The sequence below is a fragment of the Rhodamnia argentea genome, chromosome 10, assembly GCF_020921035.1.
Source record: "Rhodamnia argentea isolate NSW1041297 chromosome 10, ASM2092103v1, whole genome shotgun sequence".
Classification (NCBI taxonomy): Eukaryota; Viridiplantae; Streptophyta; class Magnoliopsida; order Myrtales; family Myrtaceae; genus Rhodamnia; species Rhodamnia argentea.
In genome coordinates this window covers 18,158,197-18,185,281 of record NC_063159.1, presented here as the reverse complement: position 1 = coordinate 18,185,281, position 27,085 = coordinate 18,158,197, and the positions used below count along the sequence as shown (strand labels likewise).

The window sequence follows — 27,085 nt, the reverse complement described above, 5'->3', positions numbered from 1 at the left end:
AATTGGGCTCTATGGGCTTGTCATCTTTCATCTACAGTTGCTAGTCTTCGGTGATTATTACTAGGTTCCTTCAACAATCTTGGGCTTTTTGAGTAACACCAACGCCTTTGCTGAAAATAGACGAAACAGTCGCAATCCATGAAAATAGGTGGTCCCCAAGGAACAAGGCTCTTCTAGAAGATCAAGCAAATAGGAGATAGACATCAGACAATCAAGCTGCGTTTTTCTCAGCTTTGAGAAGGGATTTTGAGCTTCTAGAACCCCACGAGTTAAAGTTCTAAAACCCAAAGCAGGTTCTTCCTTATTTCGACTTTACACCATTGCATAAAACATTAATTGATCATGAGATCATGTGGTCAGAAATGATTGATTTAGTACCGTCAGATTGTTAAGTTAACGACTTTATGACAGAGAAATGCTTTCCTGACAAGACTATCATGGTCGATACAATCTTAACCGTAGATTCATACACCATTACAACGTGTTTTGCACAAAGTACTCATTGATTAGGAGATCGTGTGATCCGAAACAATTGACAGATCTTGTCGAACCGTCGATTAATAGCTTTCTACCCGAAAAGTCCACTCTAAGAATTAATAAAATTTTCTCACTTGCATTTCTTGCTCTCAAAAACTTATATAGATAATGTTCCATAAGTGTTGCAAACTCAAGCCCAATGGCCTCAAGTCTCCTTGTAGCAATGCAAAATGCTACTTACCCTGGCTTTAGATGGAATACATGCTGCCGAATGGTTATCCAAGAGGAAAAGCGTCAATTCGTCGAGGACACCCTCTTCCTACTTCGACATGGGATTTCAAATCTCTTCTTTCATTCGTCGTCTTTACACTGAAGCACGGGGACAGGTGGGAGAACATGTCATGTCACAAGGCTCAGTCTAATCACCAGGGGTAGAGGCGGTTCCGTAGATTTGTTGTCGTACGTGCAAAATGATTGCTTTGGCGGAAACAAGGAACGCAAGAACCAAACGACTTGGGGTTCTCCATTCTTCCAACCGTCTGACGCCAGGCCACCGAATAGATGAAGCTGACAGCTCCTTCGTGCACCGTAAGCTCCCCTTGCATCATTTGGAACAAGACGACGGCTGAAGGTGATTTTCAGCTTTCACCTGCCATTAGTGGAAATTACACCAACCCCACATGATTCATCACTTGGTAGTTGAGTTGATAATTAAGTAGAAACATCCAGTCAAAAACCAAATTACTGATATTTTTCTGCCCACCATCATCCTTCATCGTCACCACACCGTCCGACTTTGTCCATTTATGATGGAGAATAATTGTACATTTAGATTAGGGGCGAGCATGGTTCCGAAATCAAAGAATCAAATCGGTTTCGGGGCACGCATGGTAGGTTTCCGATTCCAAAAATTGAAGAACCGATTTTGACGGGTAGGTTTCAAGTTCTAAGAGGTGAACCTTGAAATTTGAAACAAATCTTTATGTTTTTCTTGTTCTATGTCTTCACGTGAATATGAGGTGTTCCATAGCATTCGATGATAAATGTGTAATCCGAAATCGGTAGTCTAAGTTTTCATTTTCGGTGATATATCCATGACTAAGACTTTTACTTTCTTAATGTTTCATACTATTCGAGTATATTAATATGAGTTGTAACTAGTGAATTGCAGTAATAAATGGTGGTCATTAGAGGTGAAGATTCACCGCAATCGTTCTATTAAGAATGCATGTGAAACCTAGAGAGACCTTGAAACTTGTGACATGGTTGGTTCCGGGTTTTAAGGTATGCAAAGTAGATTCTAGATTCAAAAAATTGGAGAACCAGTTGTGATTGGTAGGTTTTCAACACCTAAAATATGGATTGATTCTGGAACTGTTCAACCTTAATTTAGACGATGGAAAATATTATTTCTATAAATGATATTCAAATTAATCGCGTATTCATTTGACACGCATCTCATCTCAGTCACCATTGGTATATACTGACGTATATAGTTCGAAAATAGCTGGAGAAGATTATGTATGAAGGTGATATGTCGCGTAAACTTAATTAAGGGCAATAATAGCATTGATCCATCTTTGTCTCCTGCTTCGTCTACCTACCCACCATTCCTGTTGACCTGATGAGCCTAAAGGTATGTAAGGATAACACGAAACAAATTCTGCATTAACAAACGAAACACATGAAGACACAATATCAGAAACTGTGTTGAATATATTGCACGACTTGAATTCACGACGTGTACAACCATGAAAATCTTTTCATATATATATCTTACATGTGAATTTATCACTGTAATTTGCAACTCGTCCTTCTTAATCTAGTCTCGTCCTTTAAGTTTTCAGGAAAAAAAAAGGGAATAATGTGATGGCTTTCTTTAATCGACATGATAGATGTAATCAATCATGCCCTACAAATATAAGAAGAATAAAAAACGAAATCGCTTAGCTTGGATGGTTAGGTGGTCTTTCGCAGACATGTCTTCCATGAGGTCGCATGGCTCGAGTTATGTTCGACCGATCACTAGTAGATCAAAGTCAACTGCTTGCACCTGCTGGTTGCTCTCGTACAACGACAACAACTCGTTTACATGTGTCCGCAGTGAAAATGTGGGAAAATTTCTCATGTCTCTTGAAATTTTTCCTTGGAACCTAGCGTATGAACATTTAGCCCACAACCCCCTTTCCCTCCACTTATAGCATAAGATAAGCCTTTTTATTTTCAAAGGGGTTCTTTTTTTCTCTTGTGAAAGGGGAAGCAAATTTAAGGTTGTCCATGACCACACGAAATAAATAAAATGGATAGGAAGATGTGGTGTGCCAACCCTAACTAAAAAGCAGCCTCAAATGATGGAATTGTCAAGGAAATGATAATAAGGTTTGGTCATGACTTCTACGACAAGGCGGAGATCAATGGCATGCATTTCAACCGGTTTTATTTTACATTGCACCACTTCGTTTATTCTCCCTTTCGAGTCGTCAAAATGATGATTGCTTGGGTGAGGAAGAAAGATGTGGCGACAAGAGTCCACCTTTTAACATTTCCACATCTTATTTCTCTCGCGGGTGAATTCGACCTAGCCGTACAGATGCAGATAGAGGAACCTTCTTCGTAATAACTGTTTTGTACATGCCTAGGGTAAACTTGAAGGTCAAACCAATCACTTTAATGAGGGTTTATATCTCTTCCAACTTTAATAGACTGTCCATCGTGCCCAAAAGCTAATTTGCTGACTCGTAACTCAATCAATCGCAACGTCACCGGTCGATTTACCCGATCAAGTTGAATCTTTCCTTACTATACGTGTGAATAAGGTCTTTCGATATATTTAGTTGACCACTTGAAAAGATCATCCCCGTCTTTCATTTGCTAGTCGCGTAGATGAGGCAAAGGTTAGGTGGTCCTGGATTATCTATTTTCGGGCTAACCGAGAACTCAAGCCTTGCATTTCCACTATATTCATGGAAGAAAACCTAATATCATATTATCAATGCGCATGTACCTTTTTTAATCTTTCAGAGTACTTTAACATAAAGTGATGGTGGGACAAGTTAAATTACGTAGGATGTCTATACCTCCGGCTTCTCTCAAGTGTCCGACTTAAATAAATAAAGACCATATTACAATTTACAAACACCTTCAGAGGACAAAATTTGGAAATGCTGAGGCGAGCGAGCATGCCTGAGATGGGGAACCTCCACACAAACGAAGTTTATAAATAGAAAGATAAGATGTTTCCCAAGATGAATATTTAAGTCTGCTTGGGGAAGAAAAGATTTCACATCACTACTGTACATAACGAATGTTTCTCTTTCTAGAATGTTACTCAGTATTTCTCGCGAAAGTTTATCTTTTTGTGGGAGCCTTGTCATTTTCCACCCTCCCCCTGAAAGCAACCCGTTAGCTCGTTCACGTATGTAGTCTTTTTATTTCCAAATCAACATGAAACTGTTGTGCTTCTCTGAAAGATGATAGAAGTCTTATTCTCTGCACAGGCATACAAAGAATTCCATATATTTTGACAGCTAACGAAGATACATACCAAAGCCTCACCAGAAACAAAGGGCAAATGAAGAAGAAAAAAACAGAGAAAAGCCACAAAGAGAGGTCCTACTTCGTCCACTTTATTATTCCGCACTAAATGATCATTGCAAGGCGTGTATTCACATGAAGTCGTTGATGTCCAAACCCTCCGGAAGTTCAAACTTCAAGAAGTTGCTGGAGTAGCTCTCTCTCTCCTCCTCGGGGCTGCCGTTCATGAATGTGGACGATGAATTCAGTGGGGTCGTACTGGACAACGGCGCCGACATGATCAAGTCGAACCCGAAGTTCTGGTCGTCGCCGATGTTTGGGTGGAAGTGACACAGCTTTTCCAACGATGCGGGGCTAGCCGGACTCGAATTGCACTGGATATAATGCGGCTGCGACACCAAATCTTGACTTACCATCGGAGGCACGATAATTTGTCCGGTGTTTGAACAGCTGAAATTACTCGGCAAGTTCGAGGTGAAATCTCCCACATTGGCCTGTCCAAGTTGTGCTTGGTCCACAAGCGGACCGCAAGGAACGCTCGAAGGGGTGCAAGCCGGAACTTGTTGAGCTTGAGATTGAGCTTGAACTTGAAATTGATTGGAATGTGACAACGGGAAAGCATTCGGATCAGAGACTTGGTTCTCCTGCAGATTATTTTGTGAGAACAGATCTGGGTTTTCATTTTTGAGCGACAATATGGTCGAAGCAAGCCTCAAGAGCTCCGGGTTCAACAGGGCTTGCGTTTTCAACAAGTTGGCCATGTTGATGAGAGAAGGGTTGCATAGAGACGAGCTGAGAAGCGAGGAGAGGTCGAGAAAATCGAGGCGAGGGGCGTGAGTCACTGGATCAATCCCGTTCCGGAGGAGTCTCTTCCTAATATGGGTGTTCCAGTAGTTCTTGATCTCGTTGTCAGTTCTCCCGGGCAAACGAGCAGCTATAGCCGACCACCTAACACATTGAAAATGGTACCAGAGTTGGAATATTCATGAAACGCTTAGGAAATCTAATGAAAACTATTGCTGGGACATGAATTATTTATCAATTATGGAGAGTTAAGGCCATACTTGTTGCCCAAGATGCTGTGCAATTGGATGATGCTCTCTTCTTCCTCGAAAGAAAACCTTCCTCTCTTGATGTCAGGTCTCAGATAGTTAGTCCAGCGAAGACGACAACTCTTCCCACATCTTTGAAGCCCTAAAACATCATCGAAAAGAGAAAGTGTTAATCATGGATTCGAACATGATCTTCGTGTGGCTTCACGCGACGAAGAAAAAAGGAATTGATCTTATGATCCATCACCTACCGGCGCTCTTGGGAAGGGTCCTCCAGTTACCGGGTCCATGAGTCTGAATATGGTGGATGAGCTTGAGATCTTCCTCAGGCGTCCATGGCCCTTTCTTGAGCCCATTCTTGTCGCAGCAAGGTGCTCTTCCCATCGCTACACGGCAAGACACAGAGACACGCTTTGTGTGTTGAACTCGGCGTTGAAAAGTGTTTTCGTCTTCTAAACGAAGGGAAGAAGAAGAAGTAGTTTTGCGTAAAAGTGATTTTGACTCTTTGTGAGGAGATTTAGACAAGCAAGACAAGCGCTTGGAAGTGCCATAGGCCGAAAGAGAGACGAGCTTATATAGTGGGGGGAGAGAGAGAGAAAGGGAAGACTTAGATCGAAGTCAACAAGATTTGGCGCCGGCCTGGTTGCCACGTGGTATGTATATGTATGGGCGTATATGGGGTGTACGTACGTGTGTGGAGATGATACGCTCTTGCCCTTCTTGGTGACATGTGATTTTGGAAACCAACGTAAGCATTTGCTAAAATTGCTGCAAATTTCGGATTTGAATAATATGGGAAGGAAGGAGCGGGGGCTGCTCCCTGAATGTTTATCACGATTTGTTTATGATGAATGAGGCCGTGTGTGAGCGTGCATATACATATTTGGGGTGAGCTTGGTTCAAGATAGAACCGGTATCGGAGAACCGAATCGGCTCTAGATTCTAAGGTATGCAAGGTTCCAAAAAATTAGGAAACCGGTTCCATGCTCCCGATCTTGGAACGTGAAATTTGAAACAAGATTTTGTATTTTCCTTTTTCTATGTCTTCACGTGATCCTGCGTTATTTCACAATATGTGATGATGAGTGTGCAATCTGGAACCACTTCCGAGCTTCTATTTTTGACGATATTCATGATTGGAACTTTTACTTTATTAATATTTGATGTTCTACGTATGTCTAAATATGAGCTGTAGTCAATGAATTATAGTAACAAATGGCGTTTATTAGATAATGAATATTTACTGCAAATCATTCAATTAAAAATGAAGGTGGAACCTAGATAGACCCTAGAACCTATGTTGTGGTAGCTTATAGATTCCAGAGAATAAATGGAAGGTTCCATATTCAAAAAATTGGATAATCGAATCGGACAGGTAAGTTCCAGTTGAAACCCGTACCAATCCTTAAATCGCTCAACCCTAGTGTGTATTCTAATTTTAGTATGTGTATGTTCAACATAAGGACACATGAAGTGTCAATATTTGTGTACAGCGCTGGTTTTGGCGCCAACATTTTTATTTTTTTTTTATGATCAATTAAGTGCCAAATTGGATAAAAAGCAATCACTTTAGTGCAAATGATGAGAAATTTCGCCGACCACACCGGAATTGGCATTTAAATAATCATTTTTTAAAAAAATCGGCACTTAAGTGATAAAAAAAAAACCACTTTAGTGCCAAACCTAAGAAAAACGATTACTTTATTGCCAACAGCAAAAAATTCCAGCTACCTTATCGGAGTTTACACTTAAATAATTATTTTTAAAAAAAAATGAAACTTAAGTGATAAAAAAAAAATATTGGCATCAAAGTGAGCGTCATATATAAATATTGACACTTGAGGTGTCTTTTTGCCGTGTATGTTCATGTTAGATCCACTGTCACTCAAATTTGCTTACAATATATGCTTTGTTCTAACTTGTAATGAGATTAGAGAAAATCATGCGAGAAGAGCAAAAGGAGTTTTTCGTGATAGTAGGAAGTTTTCTTCAATAATAGTTGGTTATTTTGATCTTTTAAAAGATCTGACGTTATGCCGCCATCTTCTGTGGCCAGAAAGGTTTACCGAGAAATGTTTATCCGTTTTACATTACCATGCATCTTAAAGCTTATTCAAGCTTTATCGCATTGATATTGGGTAAATTAGGAATTAGCTACAGATTGAAATCCCAGACATATGGAGCCGTCAAGGAGTGTGAGTAAGTGAGGTAAACAATTCGTTATCTCTTTAATTTGAGTTCACACGAGGATTTTCATATGTAATTGGGGTTTGAAGAACACTCGAAGATTGTGTGTTTCAAGTGATTGTAATATCCTCGTGTTGATTCGGTGGAACGTCTCGTCAATTTTTGCATGCGGAAGAGGCACACTCTACCAAAGTCTTCGTTGTTAGGTCTAATTGCCACGCTTATCCATCGCTTGATTGTCTGTGGAAACAAAATACGACCATTATACGCTAAAATCCCTTTTAGGTCTCGGGTCTGCAAGGTATTTCTCTCTTGTATATACTAATGGTGTGAGTTAGGATAGGATCCTCTCAAGTGAAGGCGATACCTGGACATATCTTGGTGTAAGGGTACATATGTGCTCCTTTCATTTTTCTTTTTGCACTTTTTGTCCACGGACTTGCCACTTGCACATCACCCCAATTGTCGTCAATGCCATCGGTTGTATAGCTGCCACTAGCCAGTGCAGACCCTTCACCTGAAGCCACCATTGTCGCCGTCGGCAATGGTGGACACGACGACAAGCCGGTGGTGACTACTCCAGATTGGCTCGGTGCGCGGTGTCGGAGGACGGTCGGTGGCCGCCGGCTAAAGTGGAGAGACGCTAGAGACAGACAGATGAGGTGAACGGGGGGCCGGGGAGAGATAGAGGCTGTGGGAACTAGGGGTGAGCGGTTCCAGGTTCCTTACGGGTTCTATCCGGAACCCGGAACCTACTCGTCGGAACAGGTTCCTTATTTTTTGGAACCTACCCGTCATACCTTGAAACCTGGAACCTACCCCGTCACAGGTTCTAGGGTCGGTTCCAGGGCACCCGAGAACCTATCAATTTCTTTTATTTTCTTTTATTTTTTCATTTTTAGTTAAACAAAATGAAAGTGAACGCTACAACATATAAGAGAAAGTAGAGATGAGTGATTTTAAACTCTATACAAGTTACATTTAGAACCTAAAACCAATACATTGGAACACGTTTATCTTTTTTTGGAACTTGAAACCTAAAAATTCATTTGGCTCCAAATTATACATTCATCATCGGATGCCATAGAACATTGTATGATCGTGCAAAAACATATACCAAGAAAAATATAAAAATTTGTTTGAGAATCTAGGGTCCGGGTTTCGGGTTCCGGGTAGTGGAACCCGGAACCTACCCGTTAGAATAGGTTCCTCAATTTTTGGAACCTGGAACCTACCCTGCATATCTTGGAACCTGGAACCAGACCGGATCCTACGGGTTCCGGTTCCAGGTTCTCGGTTCTACCCTGGAACCATGCTCACCCCTAGTGGGAACCGAGTCCAATGCGATAAACACCTAAATAAGATGGACATGTGGCACGATCTCGTGACCGGGACAAGAGATGATCCCGTGATGCGGACAGGAGATTTGCGTCCTCTCTCCCACCGTGTGATCAAAATGGAGTTCCCAATCTATAGTATAGTATTCCGACCAAAAAAAAAATAAATTCAAATTCGCGTCAATGTCAAGTAGGATCTAATAATAATTTATATATCTAGGTGTTCAGGAGAAGACAATAGAACCTGAACTTAAAACAATAGAGTTATCCTTATTACATTAAAATAGAAGGAACATAGAGGCATTGCTCCCGTAGCTCAGTGCGTCTCCACATCTAAAACTTGTCCGACTTGATTTTGATTTGCGAAGACAACGTCATTTAATCCTTGTCCCACATGTATAATGTAGACATACCAAGGAATAGAAAGTTGGATATTGGGGAATTTGAGCAATATAATTTGATGACTTTATAGTTACCACTGTCTATCCGAATAAAATGTTTTCATTAAACGGGTTGCAAAATCTAGGGCAAAATGTATATCCATGAGCATGCCTTTTCAACTCAAGCCCCACAGACAGAACACGCTTAAAGGAACTTGATGGATCCTGTGATGTGCAATACCTATAGGCTATGGGTCCTAAGCAAGATTTTAAAATGTTTGATCTGAACTATGCAACGTAAAATTCGGAGGTTTTTCTTAGGACGAAGGGAAGAAAAAATATTTTCTCAAATTCAAGAGTTTATCAGTGAGAAAGGTAAATTCTACTTCAATTTTGGTTGTCTATTATTGAGTATGGTCGTATAATAGCGTCCTGCGTCTGGATAAGTCATCAGAGTTTCGATTCTGTACTTCGCATAGTATCTTCAACCACTTGTCAACTACGTATTCTGATTGCAAAATTTAGGACAAAAAGTATATTCATGTGCATGCCTTTTTAACTGAAGCTCCGCGCAAAAAACACGCCTGAAGGAACTTGATGGATCTTGTGATGCGCAAGACCCGTAGGCTATAGCAACTACTCACCACCTTGCAATCTAAATCTACACTCGTGTATTCTAAAGAAGGTCCAAATCATTCATCTCTTTTGGCTACTTCTTCGTGTTTCTCTTGGGGGGTCTATCATATTTGACATGCATGCCGGGTCTTGAACACGTGTTCAACTTTAGGAGGCAGTCTTTTCCAAGCTGGATTGTATTTGGACCGAGCCACCAAAAGTTGCCACGTAGCATCAGAAGCAACATATGCCCTTCTCTTTGTGGTCTGAGCCACAACCTCAAAGGTCAACCGCATCCTCCCTCTCTTCTCTCCCCCGCTCACAAGTTTCTTCCCATATTGACAATTGTCTACTGTAGATAGGAAATTCATATGCGGGTGTGAGGGCTGACTTTTTTTTTTTTTTTGTGCTTTGCAGGAACATGAACTTCACACTCCATCTCGTTTTTACCGAGCAAATCTTTCAAAGTCAAATAAAATCAGGTGTTCACCTCATCCACCTCTATCTAACAAACCCAGGAAAGACGGTCAAATGCTATTATAATCCCCTTTTTCCCAACTCTGAGATCATAAGCCCACGTCGCTGTCCCTTCGCTTGCTTTCCAGTTTCACTTCACAAGATAATTACCGCCATCGACCTTTTTATTTTCCTTGTTTCCTGTTCTAATCAGCATTTCGGAGTCAATGATGTTTGTGTCTTGTCCCTGCAGGTGCTTAAACAAAACAGCAATGGCGTTAGAACTGTTGGACACGTAGTTAATTACCGAGAGACTTCGGTAGTAAATTATGATGTTGTCGATTGCCCCTCTGTTCGACGTCTCTAAGACATCTCTTCGTTACGTTAGATTTCTTCATGAAGTTTTGAATAATCTTTCCTGTCATGTAAAGAATTGCATAAGAATGGTGGATCGTGTTCCCTTGGTTTCCACTTTTGTGGTGGTGAACCAGCCTTCTAGATTTCGCCGTGGAGACGATGACGCAAGGGTTTGTCAACGTGTTTAGATCTGCCTTGTTATTATATGGATTTGATTAGGGGATAATACTGCATGGCCATCTCGTTAGGGCAAGAACATGTCTCCCACCTAGGGTTTGCTCGTGCATGGCATGCCTTATGTAGTTACATACGTCTTTTATCGTTGACTCGCATTATACAACAATAGGGTAGTTACATAGTGTCATTGTTTCTTGGTTGCGAGGTGTCCCGCTAACCCAACAACCTTTGAATAATGAAACCCTGGAGGGACTGTGGTGCGGGCCGGGGAGTCACAAAATTTCCGAATATAGAAGTAAATAGAATAAACATTCTTGGCGAAGATATAATAAGTTTTTCGGGAAAATAAACAACGGACCAAGTACGTGTGGTTGGAATTTGCTTGCCATAACGTATCACCGCATGCAGATTCACCAAATCGTATGCTACGTAGTCGTAGATATACATGCAATTTAAAAATGCATTCCACGTATGAAACGAGCCAAGGGAAATTCCGGGGCTTAGAGTGGGTGCGCGACACGTGGATCCATTCCGGATCGTGCTGATGCATGGAGAGATGGAGGGAGGGTTAACCAGAAGATCTCGGAATTGGCTTGCTTGGGTTTGACAGGTGTCGCGTTTTGAACATTGATTAACTGGTGATTAAACAAGTAGGTCACGACATTAAAGAATTTGGTTTGAGCTTAGGGTAGAAAACGTGTTTTGACATGGCCTGAACCTGGCTCGATTTTACAGATGGGGATGAAGGAGCTTCTGCCGCAACTCACCAAAGTTTGGTGCCGTCAGCCGTCGTTGGTGTTGGTGGTCCGAAAAGATGTGTAGTTATTTAACTGTAACAGCACGTTACCAGAACTGTTTGACAAAAATGCAAGGATGAGTTTTATGTCCTTCTCTTTCTTTCCCGAGTGCAAAAATTGAGGATTGGTGACTCTAATTTCCCCCGTGGTCCTAAAAAAGGGATGTATAGTAACAATTATAAATTTTCAAATCTATACACAAGTGTATTAAGAGTGTGTTTATTTCACGGAAAACTCAAGATTCGAAAAACATTTTTTCAAAAAATGATTGCTTGTTTTGGTTACAAAATTGTATGAATGAAAAGTATTTTCATCTTCTACGAAAAAAATTGGGCATGAATTATTGTCAATAATGAAACCAATTTTAGCTGATTAATTTTTCTAAATGGTATAATTAATTATTTTTCAAAGAATATTTTTTCAAATCTTGAATTTTCCGTGAAACAAATGCATCCTAAAAGAAAGAGAAAGTCCATGGATAGTAGGCCTAGTAAAAAATTTCAAGACTTTAATTACTCTGTAAGTAGATAGTGTAAAAGAATAATTACACAAGCAAAATTTCTCGTGAAGAAATTACATCTCAAGCTTGTTATTTAGGGGCATAGACTCAACGATCTATGCCCTGGTAATTGGGTTGCGATATGGTCTGGATGATGGATTTCATTATGCATGCGGGCCCAAATTACAAAACCAAACCAATCTCTTCCTCTTTAACATTTGGGCTCAAGCCTATGCCCTAGATGGGATGTTGCACGTAAAACTAGATCAATGGGCAGGCCCAAACTGAGTTTTAGTTCAGGCCTGTGGGAAAAAAGAGGACCATTGACGAGGCCCGAACGATCCAGCTCCAGTGTTGGCCTTCCCATGATTTAGGAAAAATTTCACAATAAGACCACATTTTCAAATAAAGATATGAGTGGATCTTATTTTGAATAAGAGCCTCAAATAGCTATATCAATCTAAAAAAACGGGGCTTGATCTCACCGGCTTGTCAAGGAAATTTTCGTCCTTATTTTATTTTTATTTTTTTCTTTCATTTTTTCCTTTTTCAAAAAGAAAAAAAGCTAAAAAATTTTATAATAAAAAAAAAAACCAGGCTCAATGGGGGTGGCGGAGATGGCCGACTGGGTCGCTAGACGCGAGCCTACTTTTTTATTTTTGGTCGAAGAGGGCCCACTTTAAGTTTTAGCTTCTTTTTTTTCCTTTTTTTGTAAAAAAAGGAAAAAATGAAAGAAAAAAATATGTAAAGGAAGAAAATTTCCTTGACTAGTCAGAGAGATCAGATCTTTTTTAGGATTGACATGGCTATTTCTTACCCTTATTTGAGAAAATAAATGCGCTTTGAGCTTTTATTTGAAATTTTCTTTAGAATTTATGTTGGCTTAGGGGCCAATCCTTGTTACTTCTAGGAGGATCGAGTCTACGATCTCTCGTGGGCACCGTCCCTCTATAGATTTCCATCATTAGATCGACGCAAGCCAATAAATGTTAAAACGGTCGAGGTTTTTCGTATTTCAATTCAAGGATTGTTTTCTGTCCACAAAAAAAAAAAAAAATCCCAAAGATTGTTCGGGCGCCCTTTCAGCGATCTAAGAGAGAATTATTGCTTGACCTGTCACCGGGAGAAGCTGACGTCAGACAGAACGTGTGCCAACCAATAACCAGAAAGTCCTGTCTACCGTTTCGATTAGATTCACGATCCCCGACCCGACACCGGAGATTCCCTGCCATCTCCTCAGCAAAATGTACTGCCAGTCAGTGCGAGCGATTCGACTTCTTCAGAAAACACGAAACCAAAAAGAACGACACGGCTAAGTCATCAACTCAGTCAACCCTTCTCTCTCTTCAGAAAGGTCAAAGCCAACAAAGCCTTCTAAAATTTCAATCTTTAATCTCGTTTCTCCTAAGGAAAGCGGTCTCGAGTTCATCTCCTCAAAGAGCTCGTTCCCCAGGTAAATCGAATGCTGGCTTCTCTGACGTGCTTATCTTCCATCGATTTACGCTTCGGGTTCTTCTGCTTCTCTCGGGGGGCGACCGAAAACGATGGCAGTCTCTTAATGTAGGGGATGAACTGGTGGAGCTGTTGGAAATTGAATTCTCTTTTGACTAGTCGTGGTAGCAGGATGATGAATTACGATGTGCGAGTGCTTTTGTGGTGATTGTGAACTTGGGATGCTGTTGCTTATACTTTTTGCAATCGAAGCTGATGATGTTGTTGGGAATTTGCAATCCTTCTTCCAAAATCCAAATGTCTCTATTCCCATTTCATGCTTGATCTGTTCTTGTGATTTGCAGTTGGACATGGCTGCGGAGAATTCCAGCTCTGGCTCCCCATTTTGGGACAATTTTTGCATTCCTAGTCACATACTTGTACCTGATTCGAAGGTCCAGACCGTGGCGCATATACCTGTATGCCCGGTGTTAGTGTTCGTCAACTCGAAAAGTGGCGGTCAGCTCGGTGTGAACCTTCTCGTCACGTATCGTGCCCTTCTAAATGAAAATCAGGTATTCCGCAACAGTAGCTGTGCTGTGAAGTATGAATATCTCAACAGCCTAGTGTTCTTTAATGACATTGCTTTTTTGTTTATCACTGATATTCTGAGGGGACACTCGATGAGTTGACTGTGTAGGTTTTTGATCTGGGCCAAGAATCCCCTGACAAGGTTTTGAGTAGAATTTATACGAACCTGGAAAAACTGAAGCTGGAAGGAAACGAGCCCGCGGCAAGGATCCAAGAGACGCTGAAAATTATTGTGAGGACTCTTAACAACTTATCGGATGGTAACATACCATTTTTTTAACGGATAAATTTGACTTCTTACTTCCAACTCCTTCACTAGGTTGCAGGTGGCGATGGAACGGCTGGTTGGCTTCTTGGCGTTGTGTCGGATCTAAAATTACCTCACCCACCTGCGATTGCCACAGTTCCCCTTGGAACTGGAAATAACCTACCCTTTGCATTTGGTTGGGTAGGGCCTTGCTGATCTTTCTGATCGAGGACTCAGGCATTTTTTGACCAAAAAAATAGACTGCATTTTAGGCCATCTTACTTTTAACGTGTCATGGTCTCTAGTTTTTCATGTTTGTAAGGCTTTATGATATCGAGAAGCCGCCCATGGATTTGTCGCATGACTTGTGGGTACTGAGGCTGCTAATCTTTTACAGGGTAAGAAGAATCCTGGGACTGATCGTCAATCTGTAGAGGCATTCCTGGAACAGGTGATGAAGGCAGAGGAAATGAAGATAGACAGGTTATGCTGTCTGTATACATTATCTTGTCGCCTAAAATTGGTCTACATTCAAAATCTCACTATAATCAGCAAAAGAGAAGAATAAAAATATATTTATCGTCTTTTGTCTCCAAAGTAATAAGTCACTTACTCCTCGAGGACAACCTCTACATGAGTTAAAATAGCCCCTTCTTTTCTCTGTCATATGATAAGGACAAAGGTTTAGGCCAGATGCAGGCAATGTCTTTAGAACTTGAGCAGAATCTCTTTTCCTTTTCCTGTTCATAGCCAATTGGTGACAACATCTACCCATCTAAAATTGCAAACTTCTCTGTTGAAGCTTCTTTTTCGAATATGCTCCAAGTTTTCTGCTTCATCTTTGCAGTATTGTAATTGGGTTTACAAGATGATCTACATAGGATAAATGTTGAAAGAATAATCGTAGAAGTGCAATGCAGCTTCTTCCAAAGTCTTTGTAGAGGCTTAATTGAGAGGTGTTTTTTTTTCTTTGGTCGGAACTTAATTGAGAGTTGGTTAGTTAGTATCTCGTGAATTCCTTAGATGTCCTTGCATTCATCGAGTAAAAAGCATTACACAGTAAACCTTTGACAATTTGACCAAATCTGATTTAACTTTTCCTCTGTCCTTTTGTGAGTGCTAAAAATGGATTCTTGTGATTCAGCTGGCATATTCTCATGAGGATGAGAGCTCCGCGTGAAGGGTCTTTTGACCCTATAGCACCCCTTGAGTTACCACATTCTCTGCATGCATTTGGCCGTGTTTCTTCATCAGATGAACTGAACATGGTAAAACAACGTGACTATCTTGGAGCACTTGCTTACAATAAATAGTCATCTCTCGTAAATAACAGGATGATAGATATGTTTTTACGTTCGAAGTCATTTCTCCTGTCAAACGTTGCTGCATATGTACAATGACAGCATTGACTTTATGGTCTTCCTCGACTATTAAGATTGGATGATACCATGCATGGCATCAAAATATAGTCTGTTAAATTTTTTCACCCATTTCATGGCATCAACGCTCTGTCAGTAGGAAGAAGTCTGTGGCCTTTGAGGACTATGTCACAGGTGGTACATGATGACACTTTAGTTGTTCTACGCTGCCGTGACAATAACAAAATGAATAAGCTGAGGGATACATTAGAAAAACTGCAACCTCTTCTTGGAGAAAAATAGTGGAATTTAAGAAGGCGTTTCTCATCTATAGCTTGTGAACAAACTTGGACTCTTCAGTTCCCCTTTACAAAGTCTTCTTGACGAAAAGGAAAACTGGTGTCTCCGTCTTGCTGGTTTTTTGCACATAATTTGCTTCTTTGTTTCCTTATACGTCTAACTTGCTTCTCAGGAAGGTTGCCATACATTTCGTGGGGGATTCTGGAACTACTTTAGCATGGGTAAAAATTCTTTATCTGCAGAAAGTGATTTGCATGTCTAATTGCAACACAAAGATGCATAATTTTTCTAACAACTGATTTTCCACATTCTATGTATTCGACCAAATTAGAATGGTCTACTAATTTTAGATTGGTAATGGTGGAATTACATGATTATCTGTCGCTTATTCCAGTTTGTTTTCTTTGGTGAGTTTGGCAACATATAGTTATACACAGAATTCATTTTCTGACGCAAGAAATCTTTGCACACTGTTTCCTGCAGGAATGGATGCCCAAGTATCATATGCATTTCATTCAGAAAGGAATTCGCATCCTGAAAAATTTAAAAACCAGCTAGTTAATCAGGTATCATGCCCTTTCTAAATAGTCATGATGTCCGCCATTTTAAGCAGTCCAAGATGTGTTCAGTGAATCATTTTTGCTTCAGATACTCATACGATCTTTCAAACAAAGAAAATAGGAAATCTGGCCTCTGTATGAGATCTAGCACAAAGCGTCGTTCAAGTCTATGGCTGAGGCTGACATACTTTCTTAAGGGCAACCAAACTTAGCAATGATCTCTTGAAAGCTTGTACCTCTAAGTTTACTAGTTTGGAGTCAATAGTAGTATTGGACTTCGAGCGTACGTGTTTTCATTGCATTGTCATGTTATTCTAAGATGAGTAGGCATATTCACATGGCCTCTTTCTATCGTATTCTTATGGTCATAAAACACATCCTTGTGACCTTTTCATTTTTCCCTGTCATAGAGTACTTATATGAAGCTTGTGGGAACGCAAGGATGGTTTTTTTCTTCACTGTTTCAATCCAATTCAAAGTAAGCATTTACGATTTTGGTTTAGCAACCATTTTTTTTAGTCTATTTATACAATTTTGGTGGAGTCCCTGTCCCCCTAGGTCTGAAAACTTACTTTGTTTGATAGAAATATCACTGCCTTCTACCCTAATGTCAATCCAGGAACATAGCTCAGTTAGCAAAGGTGAAGATAATGAACCGGGAAGGTCAATGGCAACACCTCCACATACCTCACAGGTACTGTAGCTCTCCATACCAGGGTGTGTTCTTGGAGCTTTTGCTGGTTATGGATTTGTCTGTCTGTTCATCTTTCCGTCAGTCCAATTTCACCTATATTCTAATTTTGTTCATTGGTTTAAGGCCTCCTCAAAGTAAGAAAAGCAAAAATTAGGTCAATGAGATCTATGTATGTATGATATTTTCCAATCATGCGACCATGTTTAAGTTAAACTATTTGATGTTGCCTGATAAGTTGAAAGATGATATGCTAGATATGCAAGGGAAGCATGTAGTTGATTAGTTTCTTTAGGCCATCTCAATGCCAAGATCATATATTGTTTAAAATGTATTACAACATCCGTAATCAGCTTGTCCATTTCTTAGAGTTCTTGAATATTTGATTTAAGTGCAGAACAAACCTGGATAGGTACTCCGACTCTTCATGATCTGACATATGTTTCTTCATCTTCGCTGGTTACAATGCTTCCCATGTGCGTTGTGTGTGTGTGTCAATGGTATAGCAGGAATCAGAAATTGTTGTCTACTACGCTCCTTTATTTTCTTCTCTTTACTCTTGGAGCAGAAACTCTTAATCCTTTCTTATACCTTTGGTGTTGATAGCATAAAGTCAATTATATGCCTCAACTTGCCAAGCTTTTCTGGTGGATTAAACCCTTGGGGAACAACACGTCGCAGTAAAGTGAGTGGTGTTAGCCTTGATTAGCTTTGCTCATGTCTTTTACATGAGTGAACTTAAGTGAGATCACGACAACTCATCATTATCAATCTCTTGAATGTTACCCTGAATAACATGATGTGCAGGGGGACTTCACTCCACCATATGTAGATGATGGCCTCATTGAGGTAGTTGGCTTTAGAGATGCCTGGCACGGGCTTTTGCTACTTGCCCCAAGTGGCCACGGGACTCGTCTTGCTCAGGTTAAATGCCCAATGTTTCATTTCATCTACTGTTCAGTCTCAAAGTTCTTATTCAACTCTTGTGGAGCTTCCCATGTTCTGGGATACGAAAATGCAACAAAAGCTCATATAGTGTCAGAAGTGGGAGGCCAAGAGGGGAAGTTTCTTTCAGGAGAGGGAAATCTGGCTATGTTTTGGAAACCATGTTTGATTCATTTGTAGGGTTAATTGTTGTGCCTTCTTTCCATGGAAAATCACGAAATTCTTCTTGAGCTCTTTTAGTTGACCTATCTTATGCTTTAGGCGCAAAGAATCCACTTTGAGTTTCACAAGGGAGCGACTGATCACACCTATATGAGGATAGATGGGGAGCCCTGGAAGCAGCCACTGCCAACTGACAACGACACCGTGGTAGTGGAAATTTCTCACCTCCGCCAGGTCAAAGTGCTTGCTACTCATGACTGTAAGTCAAGAAGCATCCATCGTCCACTGATCACTGGCAATCACGACACCCAGGAAGACGATAGTCCTGAAGAAGAGTCCATACCAGAAGGGGAGGAGTGGAGGAAGTTTGGTGCAGCTGACACTTTCAAAATCCCAGATGAAGTTGACATCGCTCGTTTTAGCTAAAGCCATTTTGACGTGGACCACTAGTTCTCATTCTTACACGCTATTTATTGATCAGTCATTCCATAAACTAGTTTCCTTTACAGTCTCATTTGCTATCTTGTGTCATCCTTGCATTAACCGATACTGATAAATGTTAGTTTCTTCTTCAAAGAAGCATATTCAGCGAAAAATTGACTACTGGGAGTGGCGTCGCCCGGCGCTCATTCCTCAGCTTGACATGGGAATGTCAATGCAATGTCTTGGGCTAATGGGATTTTTTGAAATGTAAGTAATGTTTGATAAAGTATATTTTAAAAATACATTTGAAATGTAAATAGTATTTAGTAAAATATATTATAAAAACACATTGGGAAACAACTTTAGTTTAAATGGTATTTGGAAAAATCACACTTCGCAAAACCCCTATATTTTTGTGTTTTTTTGAAGAAAACTCGAAACGGCAAGGACTAGCGGCTAGCGAGCCTCCGGTGAGGCCAAATTTGGCTGTTGTGAGCTAGATTTGGCATTGACAGCCTTGCTTGAGGTTGCGAGACCCCAAACCACTTGGGTATAGGCGACCATAAGCCTGGGTCGTGCGAACCTAGGCAACGACATGAACGTCGCCTAGGTTGGGCAACCTCAGGCGAGGCTAGCGTTGACTTGCTAGTGGCTGAGGCCTTCACCGGCAATGTTATAGTTTTCGATGACATTTTCGTAATTATGAAAATACAGCAAGGACAAATTGGCATAAAAAAATATATTTGCATTTCAAAAATACGGCATTCCAAATTACCTTCGGACCTATCTTGGGTAAAAAGTAACTAATGCCATTTGCATTTTTTTTGTCAGAAAAATGTCATTTGATTAAGGGACTTTGGGCCCAAAGGCCCTTCGCAAAGCTAAACAAAACTCAGCCAGCACCATGCTAACGGCACAGTCCGGAGGTTTCCAAACTCGAAGGACCGTGAACCAATCAAGAAGAACAGATGTCTCTCTTGAGTTCTCTAGAATATTCCTAGGGGCGGACAATATTATAACTGTACCATATTCTAGAGAGTTCCTTGTAATTTGATTAGTCGATAAAGAGGTGCACTCTCATTGAGTGATCCACGATTGTAATTGAGAGTCTTTGTATATATAGGAATCTCCTCTTTCTATCTCTACGATCCTGTGAATGTGAGTGTATGAGAAAGACTGACTTCAGAAGAAATTCCTAAAACCGCTACATCAACAAAGGTAATCAAAAGAGCAAGAACCCGAAAGATGTATTGCATTTGCGCAAATAGATACATTAGTTTCTGAGAGGACACAGTAAGCAAATTCATTGATTGAGTCTATAAAAATATATTTTCCAGAAAAATGGGAAGCTATGGATCGCCAGAATTCACATATAAACGACACATTTAGTGTGCAAATGCACAGGACGAGGCAAAGAACCAAAACCATGTCACCTCCGACTCTAATAGCTCAAAATTAGAAAGTTCACAAGGTAGTGGCCTCTATTGCAGATTGGAGAAGTGATTATAGTGAACTATTGGCCAACTTCTTGGTACTCCCCTACGCATTTTGTGATAGCCTCATTAGCCTTCTGGGACTCTGCCCTTTCTTCTCGTTTCCTCTTCTCCCTGAAAATTACAATTATTTCAGAAAATAGTCATTACTTCACACGAGAACAAGTTCATTGCTTGAGAGGCATCAATCAAAGCCACAGTTGTCTATAGGTCATTTAATGGCCCCAGTCAACAAAAGAAAATCCAGGCAGTTGAGGCTCTCTCCTTCATTTGGTTTAAGCAGTCAAAAATGACGACTCTCCATTTCTTTAGCACATTTGTGGCATTTTTCCGCAAACACAGATGATCTCTAATCAAATTACATTTCAATTGCATAAGTTGTTTACCAGGAATTTTAACATGTCCAATACTTTAAAAAACGTGATTATGGGATATTGTAATGCTTGCAGCATTGATTTCCACCATTTTATTATAACTGTTGAGTATTATGTCTTACTGCTGTAAGGAACTATTTCTACTATAAGGTGACTCAGTACATAAAGAAAGAGACATCAGTATGGAAAAAGCCATCACCTGTCAATATATTCTTTCAGTAAATCCTTCGCCTGAACCAGCTTGGAGAGCAGGTTACGGTATACATCAAGATCACGGTCCACACTTCTCTTGTTTATATTTAAAGCAGCACAGAGCTGGAAAGAAATTACAAAGAAAAGGTGTCAACATTACTGGTTAGTCATCAATATTCTCAAGAACAATGCCCGCAGGACCAGAAATTACAGTTTGAGAAAAGAAAAATAAACTTTCAGGACCTCTTTGGTATAAGAACTCACAATCAACAAATAAAATGAAAACATGCTCCTTAACTTTGAAAACAATACGACCAAAAATGTTTTCAAAATATATATTAATGTTAAATTCTTTTATTTTCACGAACTAAAACGTTTCAAGGAAACAAAAGGCTGTTTCATTTGTTTTTTTACTGAAAACCTTTTTTCAAACCAAGTAGATGCTGATTTTGCAGTCTATAACTATACATCACTATGAACTTAAGTTACTTTTTATAAAGTTAAAGAGAGCTAAAAGTATTAAGCATTTCCTATTTTACTTTCGTTTGCCAGTAGATAAAGCAAATAGGTTACTGCACATGACAACAAAAGTTGCTAGCAAGTATAATAAGAGGACATGCAAGGTACATAGGAAAATTATTTATGGGCAAATATTAGAATTTTTCAAATACCAAATGGAAAGAAGTCATCAGTGCCAAAACTTTCAATTTACCCACCGCAGAATGTGTTAGGAATCATGAGATTATGCATAAAGTTGATGTTGACAGACAGGAGATTCAAAAGGCAAACCTTATCTAATACAGTAGGCTCTGTTGCATTTGCCAGTTCAAGAAGACGAAAAAGGCCCACGGCGAAGAAGCGGCTATAGCTAAAACTCCCCTTACCCCTAGCTCTTTCGGCAATGTCCTTCAACTTCTCTTCAATTTCCCCTTCTCTAGATGAAAAATTAACTAATGAGTCTGAACTTTGGTTGCGGGCCCATTCTTCCAACTTTTGTGCATCAACTCTGCCACACATTATTTGACTTTTGATGAGCAAGGGTTCCATTTCAACAAATTGATCCTAGAAAACAGCCCACTATACGCGCAAACTGATAAAACAACTAAAAAAGAAGTGCAAAATATTCTCAACATAAAGGGCAATTAGGATGCATTAGAAATATTTTACCCTATCTTTTAGCATCAGCAGCATCAAACATATTAGCATTTCCCTTTTTAAAACTTTGACAATTACTGCAAAAGTCAAAATTTCGTTCAGGTGATCGGCCCACGCATTTATTTCTATCCTTATAGAGCTCACACAAGCCTTATGAAGAAAAGGTGAGTTTTTTTTTTTTTTTTGGTAACCGAGGTGTCTGCGCAGCCGGCGAGTTATGGCTCAAACCAGCGGTGGAGCACGACTATTCCTCGGGGGGGCTAGCGCAGCATCCCACCGCCACGACCCTCCGTTTAAATCACCGACGCCTACGAGTTTCGAACCCAGGACCTCTCGTGAAAGGAACTAGGCTCAAACCATTGCGGCCACCGATGAGTGGGTAAGAAAAGGTGAGTTGGTGTGGCCTAAAGGCAAGAAATAGTACTGAATAGAGTAGAATTTGCTTCTAAGGTACTCGAGGATCCCAACACTTCAACCAGAGGAGTACCAGTCGATTGGCCAAAAACACCAACCAGCCAACCCAACTCCACACCTTCACTGCCCCACTACCACCTCCTCCCATGACTTCATTACCAGAAACCTGTAAAATTTTGAAGACTGAAATCTCCAGCCAAGTTGAGCCATAGTCCTAATCTTTAGTGCAATATCTGTCATATGTATGCTAGAGTAACATCTGCACATTTTATCATGAAAACCATGGGATAATTGAAACACTAACATTTGGCATGCACAAGAACCCCATGCCTTCCCCACACCCACCTGCCCACACATTTACACACACACAGATGCGTAGACACAGTGCGAGGACTTATTAAGAACCTGTATTGCTCTGGATCCTCATTCAAGGCTCGAATGTATGCCAGAAAAATCGATTCCCTGTCCTCATCACTTGAGTACCCTTCCATGAGTTGATCGAACACGGTCACAAAACCAAGGGCAAACACAGGATCATACTGGTAGAATTTCTTGTACCGCATCAAATGCTGCTGGACAAGCAGCTCCTGCAACACCGTGTTGTAGACACTTGGAATGGGTCGTTTGTATGCCTTGAGAAAGTTCTGCTTTGTCTGGGCAACAGTGGGAACATCTGAAAGTAAAGCGGACACATCTTCACAACTAAGAAGAGACTCAATAAACATAACCATTCAATAGTTCCTCAAACTCGAATCAATCTCAAGAAAGCCGAAGATAAGAGCCGCTGAATTACTCAACACAAGCTGGATTGACCAAAGTAAAAGTAATTATCTCCAAAGTGTAAACAACTAATTCCACGCTTCTCAGAAAACGAATACTCATCACACTGGCACAAATAGGATAAGAAACGAAAGTCGCCGTCAGAAGCAACAAGTCCTAAGCTGCCACAGTGAAGCAAAAGGTTCAAGTAAACTACTTTTCTTAAATTAAGTTCCCAGGTAAATACCAATCTACTCCATTACTCTCTCTCTGTCTCTCTCCAATTTTCAGGGAACGAACGACGGTCATGCAATCAAATCGAGTACTCACTAACCTACTGCAGTGCACATGCAGTGAACGACCATGCGAGAGCTCGAAGCCGAAGTCGAAGTCCTCGCTCCTCCATAATCGGACAATACACTCGGACGGAACCGAATCCCCTCAAAGTTCGAGCCGAAGCTGCGCGCCGTCGATGAGGCGAGCGATCTCTTCTCGCAGGATTGACCGATGGCCGAGAAACACAGAGAAGCAACAGCCGCCGCCATTTTACCAGCAGAAGATTCTAGAACTGCGGAAGCTCCCCGGAGCTAGAAATTTTCGGGGAAAATCTTGGTCATGGCGGGGGCGGCCTTTCGGATTTGGTTATTTTTCTCGAGAAAGCGAGGGAGAGGTCACGACGGACCAAGAAGGAGAGAGAGAGAGAGAGAGGCTTATCCGGTCCGAGAGTGCGAGAGTTCTGTGATTTGAACGAGCGGCCGCTCAGCTTCTGACACGTGGCGCGCTGTGGCGATCGGGCGACCACTCGTTGGTCCGTCGCTTGTGCTCTGTGGTTGCCCTTGCTTACGGGTGTGGTTAACGTTCGAGGAAAAGGAAAGGTGTAACGGGCCGGGCCGGGCTCGAACGGGACGGGTTGATTGGACAGTTTCGATGCGACGCCGCTCCGACAACCGCGCGCACTAGTTTTGCCCTTCGGGTTGATCGACGGGCCGGGCGGGTTCGGGTAAAGAGAAAGCATCAGGCCTTCACCTGCGTCTCCAGTTGATTGGGCCATTCTTCATGTGATCGAGATTTCAAAATTGATTAATCTTATCATAAGCATCGATTTACTCCTAAAGGTCGAGATTCCCTTTTTGGCCCATCATGGTGCCTCGAGTTCACTCATTTACGATGGAGTTTTTGTTGTCCCCCTAATTGGTCATTTCGTCGAACAAAATAGCCTACTTCGTGGGACCGACATCGTGAGGGTCGGTCGATGGGTTTTACAATTACACTGCTGGACTTTCATTTCGGTCATCAAAATGTGGCGGATTTAATTTATCCTTGCAAGTGGCATTTTCCGCTCAAAATCTAATTGTAATTTCCGACCAAACGTCGATACGTGACGATTCGGAGATGGTAGCACGACGTTGCAACGTTGCTAATGTCACATGGATTCCTCATGGTTTTACATCAGCAAATTTGTAAGTAAATCTTAAACAAAAATAGAGAGGCATCTTTGAGGCCCGACATTGACTATAAGAAATAGAGGATCGAACCTCCGGGTAGCAAAGAGTTGCGCTCCTTTATTTCTCCCTCTTCAAAATTGAGATTAATCACGGTGCTTAAGTGCAACAACGCCAATGTCATCATGTCTCTAACTACATAAGCACGACATTAATTTCGCTTTCAATTTGAAAAATGGCGCACCAATTGCAGAAAAACCAAAATTTAATGCCAGACCAAAAAAAAAAAAACCAAAATTTATTGCATTTGGCGAATCAAAATAACGATTCGGGAATTCAAAGATTAATGATCGCCCATGTAATTAGTTTCTCACAAGCACATACCTGTTGGGGACGGACGTGGACCATCTGATGTTAGTCCGAGGACCCCACAGAAAGGAAAGGCGCTCCGCACTTTCCCGTGACTTTTCCCACACTCCATTTGCTGACAAAAACATCGTACTTAAACCACTAATTTGCGGGCCCCTCTTTTGAAATAAAAACAATCAAATCGGAGCGTCTATCGATAGCCGTTTCGGATCCACCGGCTCGCACTCCCCCCCACCACAACGTCTCATTTCAAAACCCTCAACGGTCGAAAACACTCTCAAAACCTAATCCCCCTCGCCCACACTTTGCTTCCTCCAAATCCGATTCCTCTGCCACCCCTTCCTTCCCCAAGAACCCCCTCAAGAATCATCGACCCGCCAACCCAAGAAGAAAGAATCTACGGATCCTGCTTCGCGTCGCCTTGCTGGGATCCAAAAAGATGAGTGTTCTTGAGTACCCAGATGCGATGGACGCACCCGAGCTTCAGATATGGAACAACGCCGCCTTCGACAATGGAGAATCCGAAGATTCTGCCGCCGCTGTCGCCCTCAAGGCCTCCTGGTCTTCCGTCAACCCCGTCTTCGTGAAGCTCTCTGAATCGCTTGAGTCGGACGATTTCAGCAAAGAAAACCGGAGTCCCGAGTGTGCCAATTCCCAGATTTCGCTCAAATCCTCCATCCCTTCGAAGCTCCAGTCGAAGCAGAGCGTCCTGGAGCCTCTGTCGACCAAAGCCAAAGATCCAGAAGACAAGGGCAGGACCATCGATGCGGAGATTCAGGAGTTAGAGAAGGAGATTTCGCGCTTGTCGTCGAGGCTCGAGGCGCTTCGCCTCGAGAAGGCCAAAACGGGGGATGAGAAAAAGCCCCGTGGGAGAGTGGTTGCAGCCAAGTTCATGGAGCCGAAACAAGTGGGGATCGGAAGGGATCCGGATGCGGCGAAGAGGATCGAGGAAACTCCACTGTCGAGCGCAAAGCCGAAATTGAACCGAAGAGGACTCAGTTTGGGGCCGGCCGAGATTGCTTCAAGCGCTGTCAAATCACGGCCCTCCATCAAGGGAGAGATCACTCCCGCACTGTCGATACAGAACCGGAGGAAATCATGCTTCTGGAAGCTCGAGGAGATCGATGAATTGAAAGTCACGAAGGAGAGAAGGAAGAGCATAAGCGCGACCACAAGCCCAGGTAATGCGCGCAAAACATTCCCCAAAATTCAACCTCAAAAGCAAGCCGCGACGACGGCAGCATCTAGGAGGTTCACGAAGAAGGAAGAAGCAATAATTGCCTCGATCCAGCCCAAACGCCTATTCAAAGACGGAGAGAAATCTGTGCCCACAAAGAAGCCAGGAAAGCCGGGTCGGGTTGTGGCCAGCCGGTACAGCCAGATCACTATGAGCGCCGCGAGGAAGAGGTCATTCCCAGAAAATAACAACAAGGATGAGGGCGAGAGGGTCGACAAAAGGCGAGCTTCGGCGGGATTGAATACTCAGGGGAACGAGAGCAAAGTGAAGAAGAAGTGGGAGATTCCGAGCGAATTAGTAGTCTATGAAAGTAAGAAGGACGATTCAGCAGCAGAGGCGATGCAGACCCCATCGTCGATCGGGAGGATAAGCAACATGTTGCCGAAGATAACGGCGGTGAGGTTCGTGAATGAGAGCCCAAGGGACTCGGGAGCTGCGAGGAGAGTGGCTGATTTGGTCGGGAGGAGGAATTATTTCGGCGGCGGTGGCAATGTGGAGGAGGTGGAGCTGCAGATGCCATTTTGTCCGGCTTTGAGCTTCATACAAGATGATGAATGAACAAAGGGGAAGCTGAGTTTTTTTTTTTCCTTTTACTTGGGTTATTTTCGGGTGAATTCTGGAGTTTTACTGGTTCAAAGGACAGCTCCAAACATAACTCTTGTTATGCTTTGGCTTCTGCTGTGTCGGTACGGGGTTTGTAGTTAAAAGAGATTGGCTGTCTTTGTCAGTACCATACCATATTAGGCAATAATGATTGGGATGGTGCTCCTCTTGCTTTTCGATTACATTTGTTGATTACGTGCAATGATGATATTTGGGGCTGACTTCTCACCATGATTAGGGTTTTTGCCTCCGTTGATTTGAGCTTTTTGTGGCTGAATCGCCAGAAAAACTTGACAGCATTTCGTCTTGAAAAAGCAGGTGAATGTTCATCTCAGCCCCCGAGGAACTTTCGAATAGTTCCAAAAATTTGAAAAAGCTGGGGAAATGTACCATACGTGCTTGGAATGTTCAGGACTCCGCTAGGGAAGGCTTCTATTTTGTCTGAGCCAGTTGTTATGCCCCCACTACAGG

At 41.7% G+C, this 27,085-nt stretch overlaps 4 protein-coding genes across 6 annotated transcripts; 2 read left to right on the top strand and 2 right to left on the bottom strand.

The window, feature by feature from the left end:
* Positions 1-3,941: 3,941 nt before the first annotated feature.
* On the bottom strand, positions 3,942-5,593 carry LOC115752312 (transcription factor MYB41). Its single transcript, XM_030690451.2, has 3 exons — positions 5,315-5,593; positions 5,076-5,205; positions 3,942-4,959 (listed from the first exon to the last, which is right to left on the bottom strand). Exons 1-3 carry the CDS (start codon positions 5,445-5,447, stop codon positions 4,143-4,145), a joined length of 1,080 nt encoding a protein of 359 aa, XP_030546311.1. The 5' UTR covers positions 5,448-5,593; the 3' UTR covers positions 3,942-4,142.
* A 7,515-nt stretch (positions 5,594-13,108) lies between these two features.
* LOC115752309 (diacylglycerol kinase 5-like) lies at positions 13,109-18,674 on the top strand. Of its 3 annotated transcripts, none has more exons than XM_030690448.2 (13): positions 13,109-13,319; positions 13,662-13,874; positions 14,000-14,122; positions 14,210-14,338; positions 14,535-14,620; positions 15,282-15,405; positions 15,968-16,016; positions 16,279-16,361; positions 16,766-16,833; positions 16,975-17,049; positions 17,653-17,731; positions 17,854-17,970; positions 18,253-18,674. In XM_030690448.2, exons 2-13 carry the CDS (start codon positions 13,671-13,673, stop codon positions 18,577-18,579), a joined length of 1,464 nt encoding a protein of 487 aa, XP_030546308.1. In that variant the 5' UTR covers positions 13,109-13,319; positions 13,662-13,670; the 3' UTR covers positions 18,580-18,674. The 3 variants fall into 3 exon arrangements, with proteins under 3 accessions (XP_030546308.1, XP_030546307.1, XP_048127390.1); XM_030690447.2 differs by having other exon boundaries at positions 13,109-13,321; positions 13,665-13,874; XM_048271433.1 differs by lacking the exon at positions 13,109-13,319 and adding an exon at positions 13,395-13,507 and having other exon boundaries at positions 13,665-13,874.
* A 1,126-nt stretch (positions 18,675-19,800) lies between these two features.
* Positions 19,801-23,671, bottom strand: LOC115752370 (protein THYLAKOID FORMATION1, chloroplastic). The gene is made up of 5 exons (XM_030690521.2): positions 23,298-23,671; positions 22,610-22,877; positions 21,425-21,641; positions 20,643-20,758; positions 19,801-20,183 (listed from the first exon to the last, which is right to left on the bottom strand). The coding sequence occupies exons 1-5, from the start codon at positions 23,506-23,508 to the stop codon at positions 20,090-20,092; spliced, it is 906 nt and encodes a 301-aa protein (XP_030546381.1). The 5' UTR covers positions 23,509-23,671; the 3' UTR covers positions 19,801-20,089.
* Positions 23,672-25,020: 1,349 nt separating this feature from the next.
* On the top strand, positions 25,021-26,788 carry LOC115752374 (neurofilament heavy polypeptide). The gene has a single exon (XM_030690530.2). It carries the CDS (start codon positions 25,214-25,216, stop codon positions 26,567-26,569), a length of 1,356 nt encoding a protein of 451 aa, XP_030546390.1. The 5' UTR covers positions 25,021-25,213; the 3' UTR covers positions 26,570-26,788.
* The last annotated feature ends 297 nt before the right edge of the window (positions 26,789-27,085 follow it).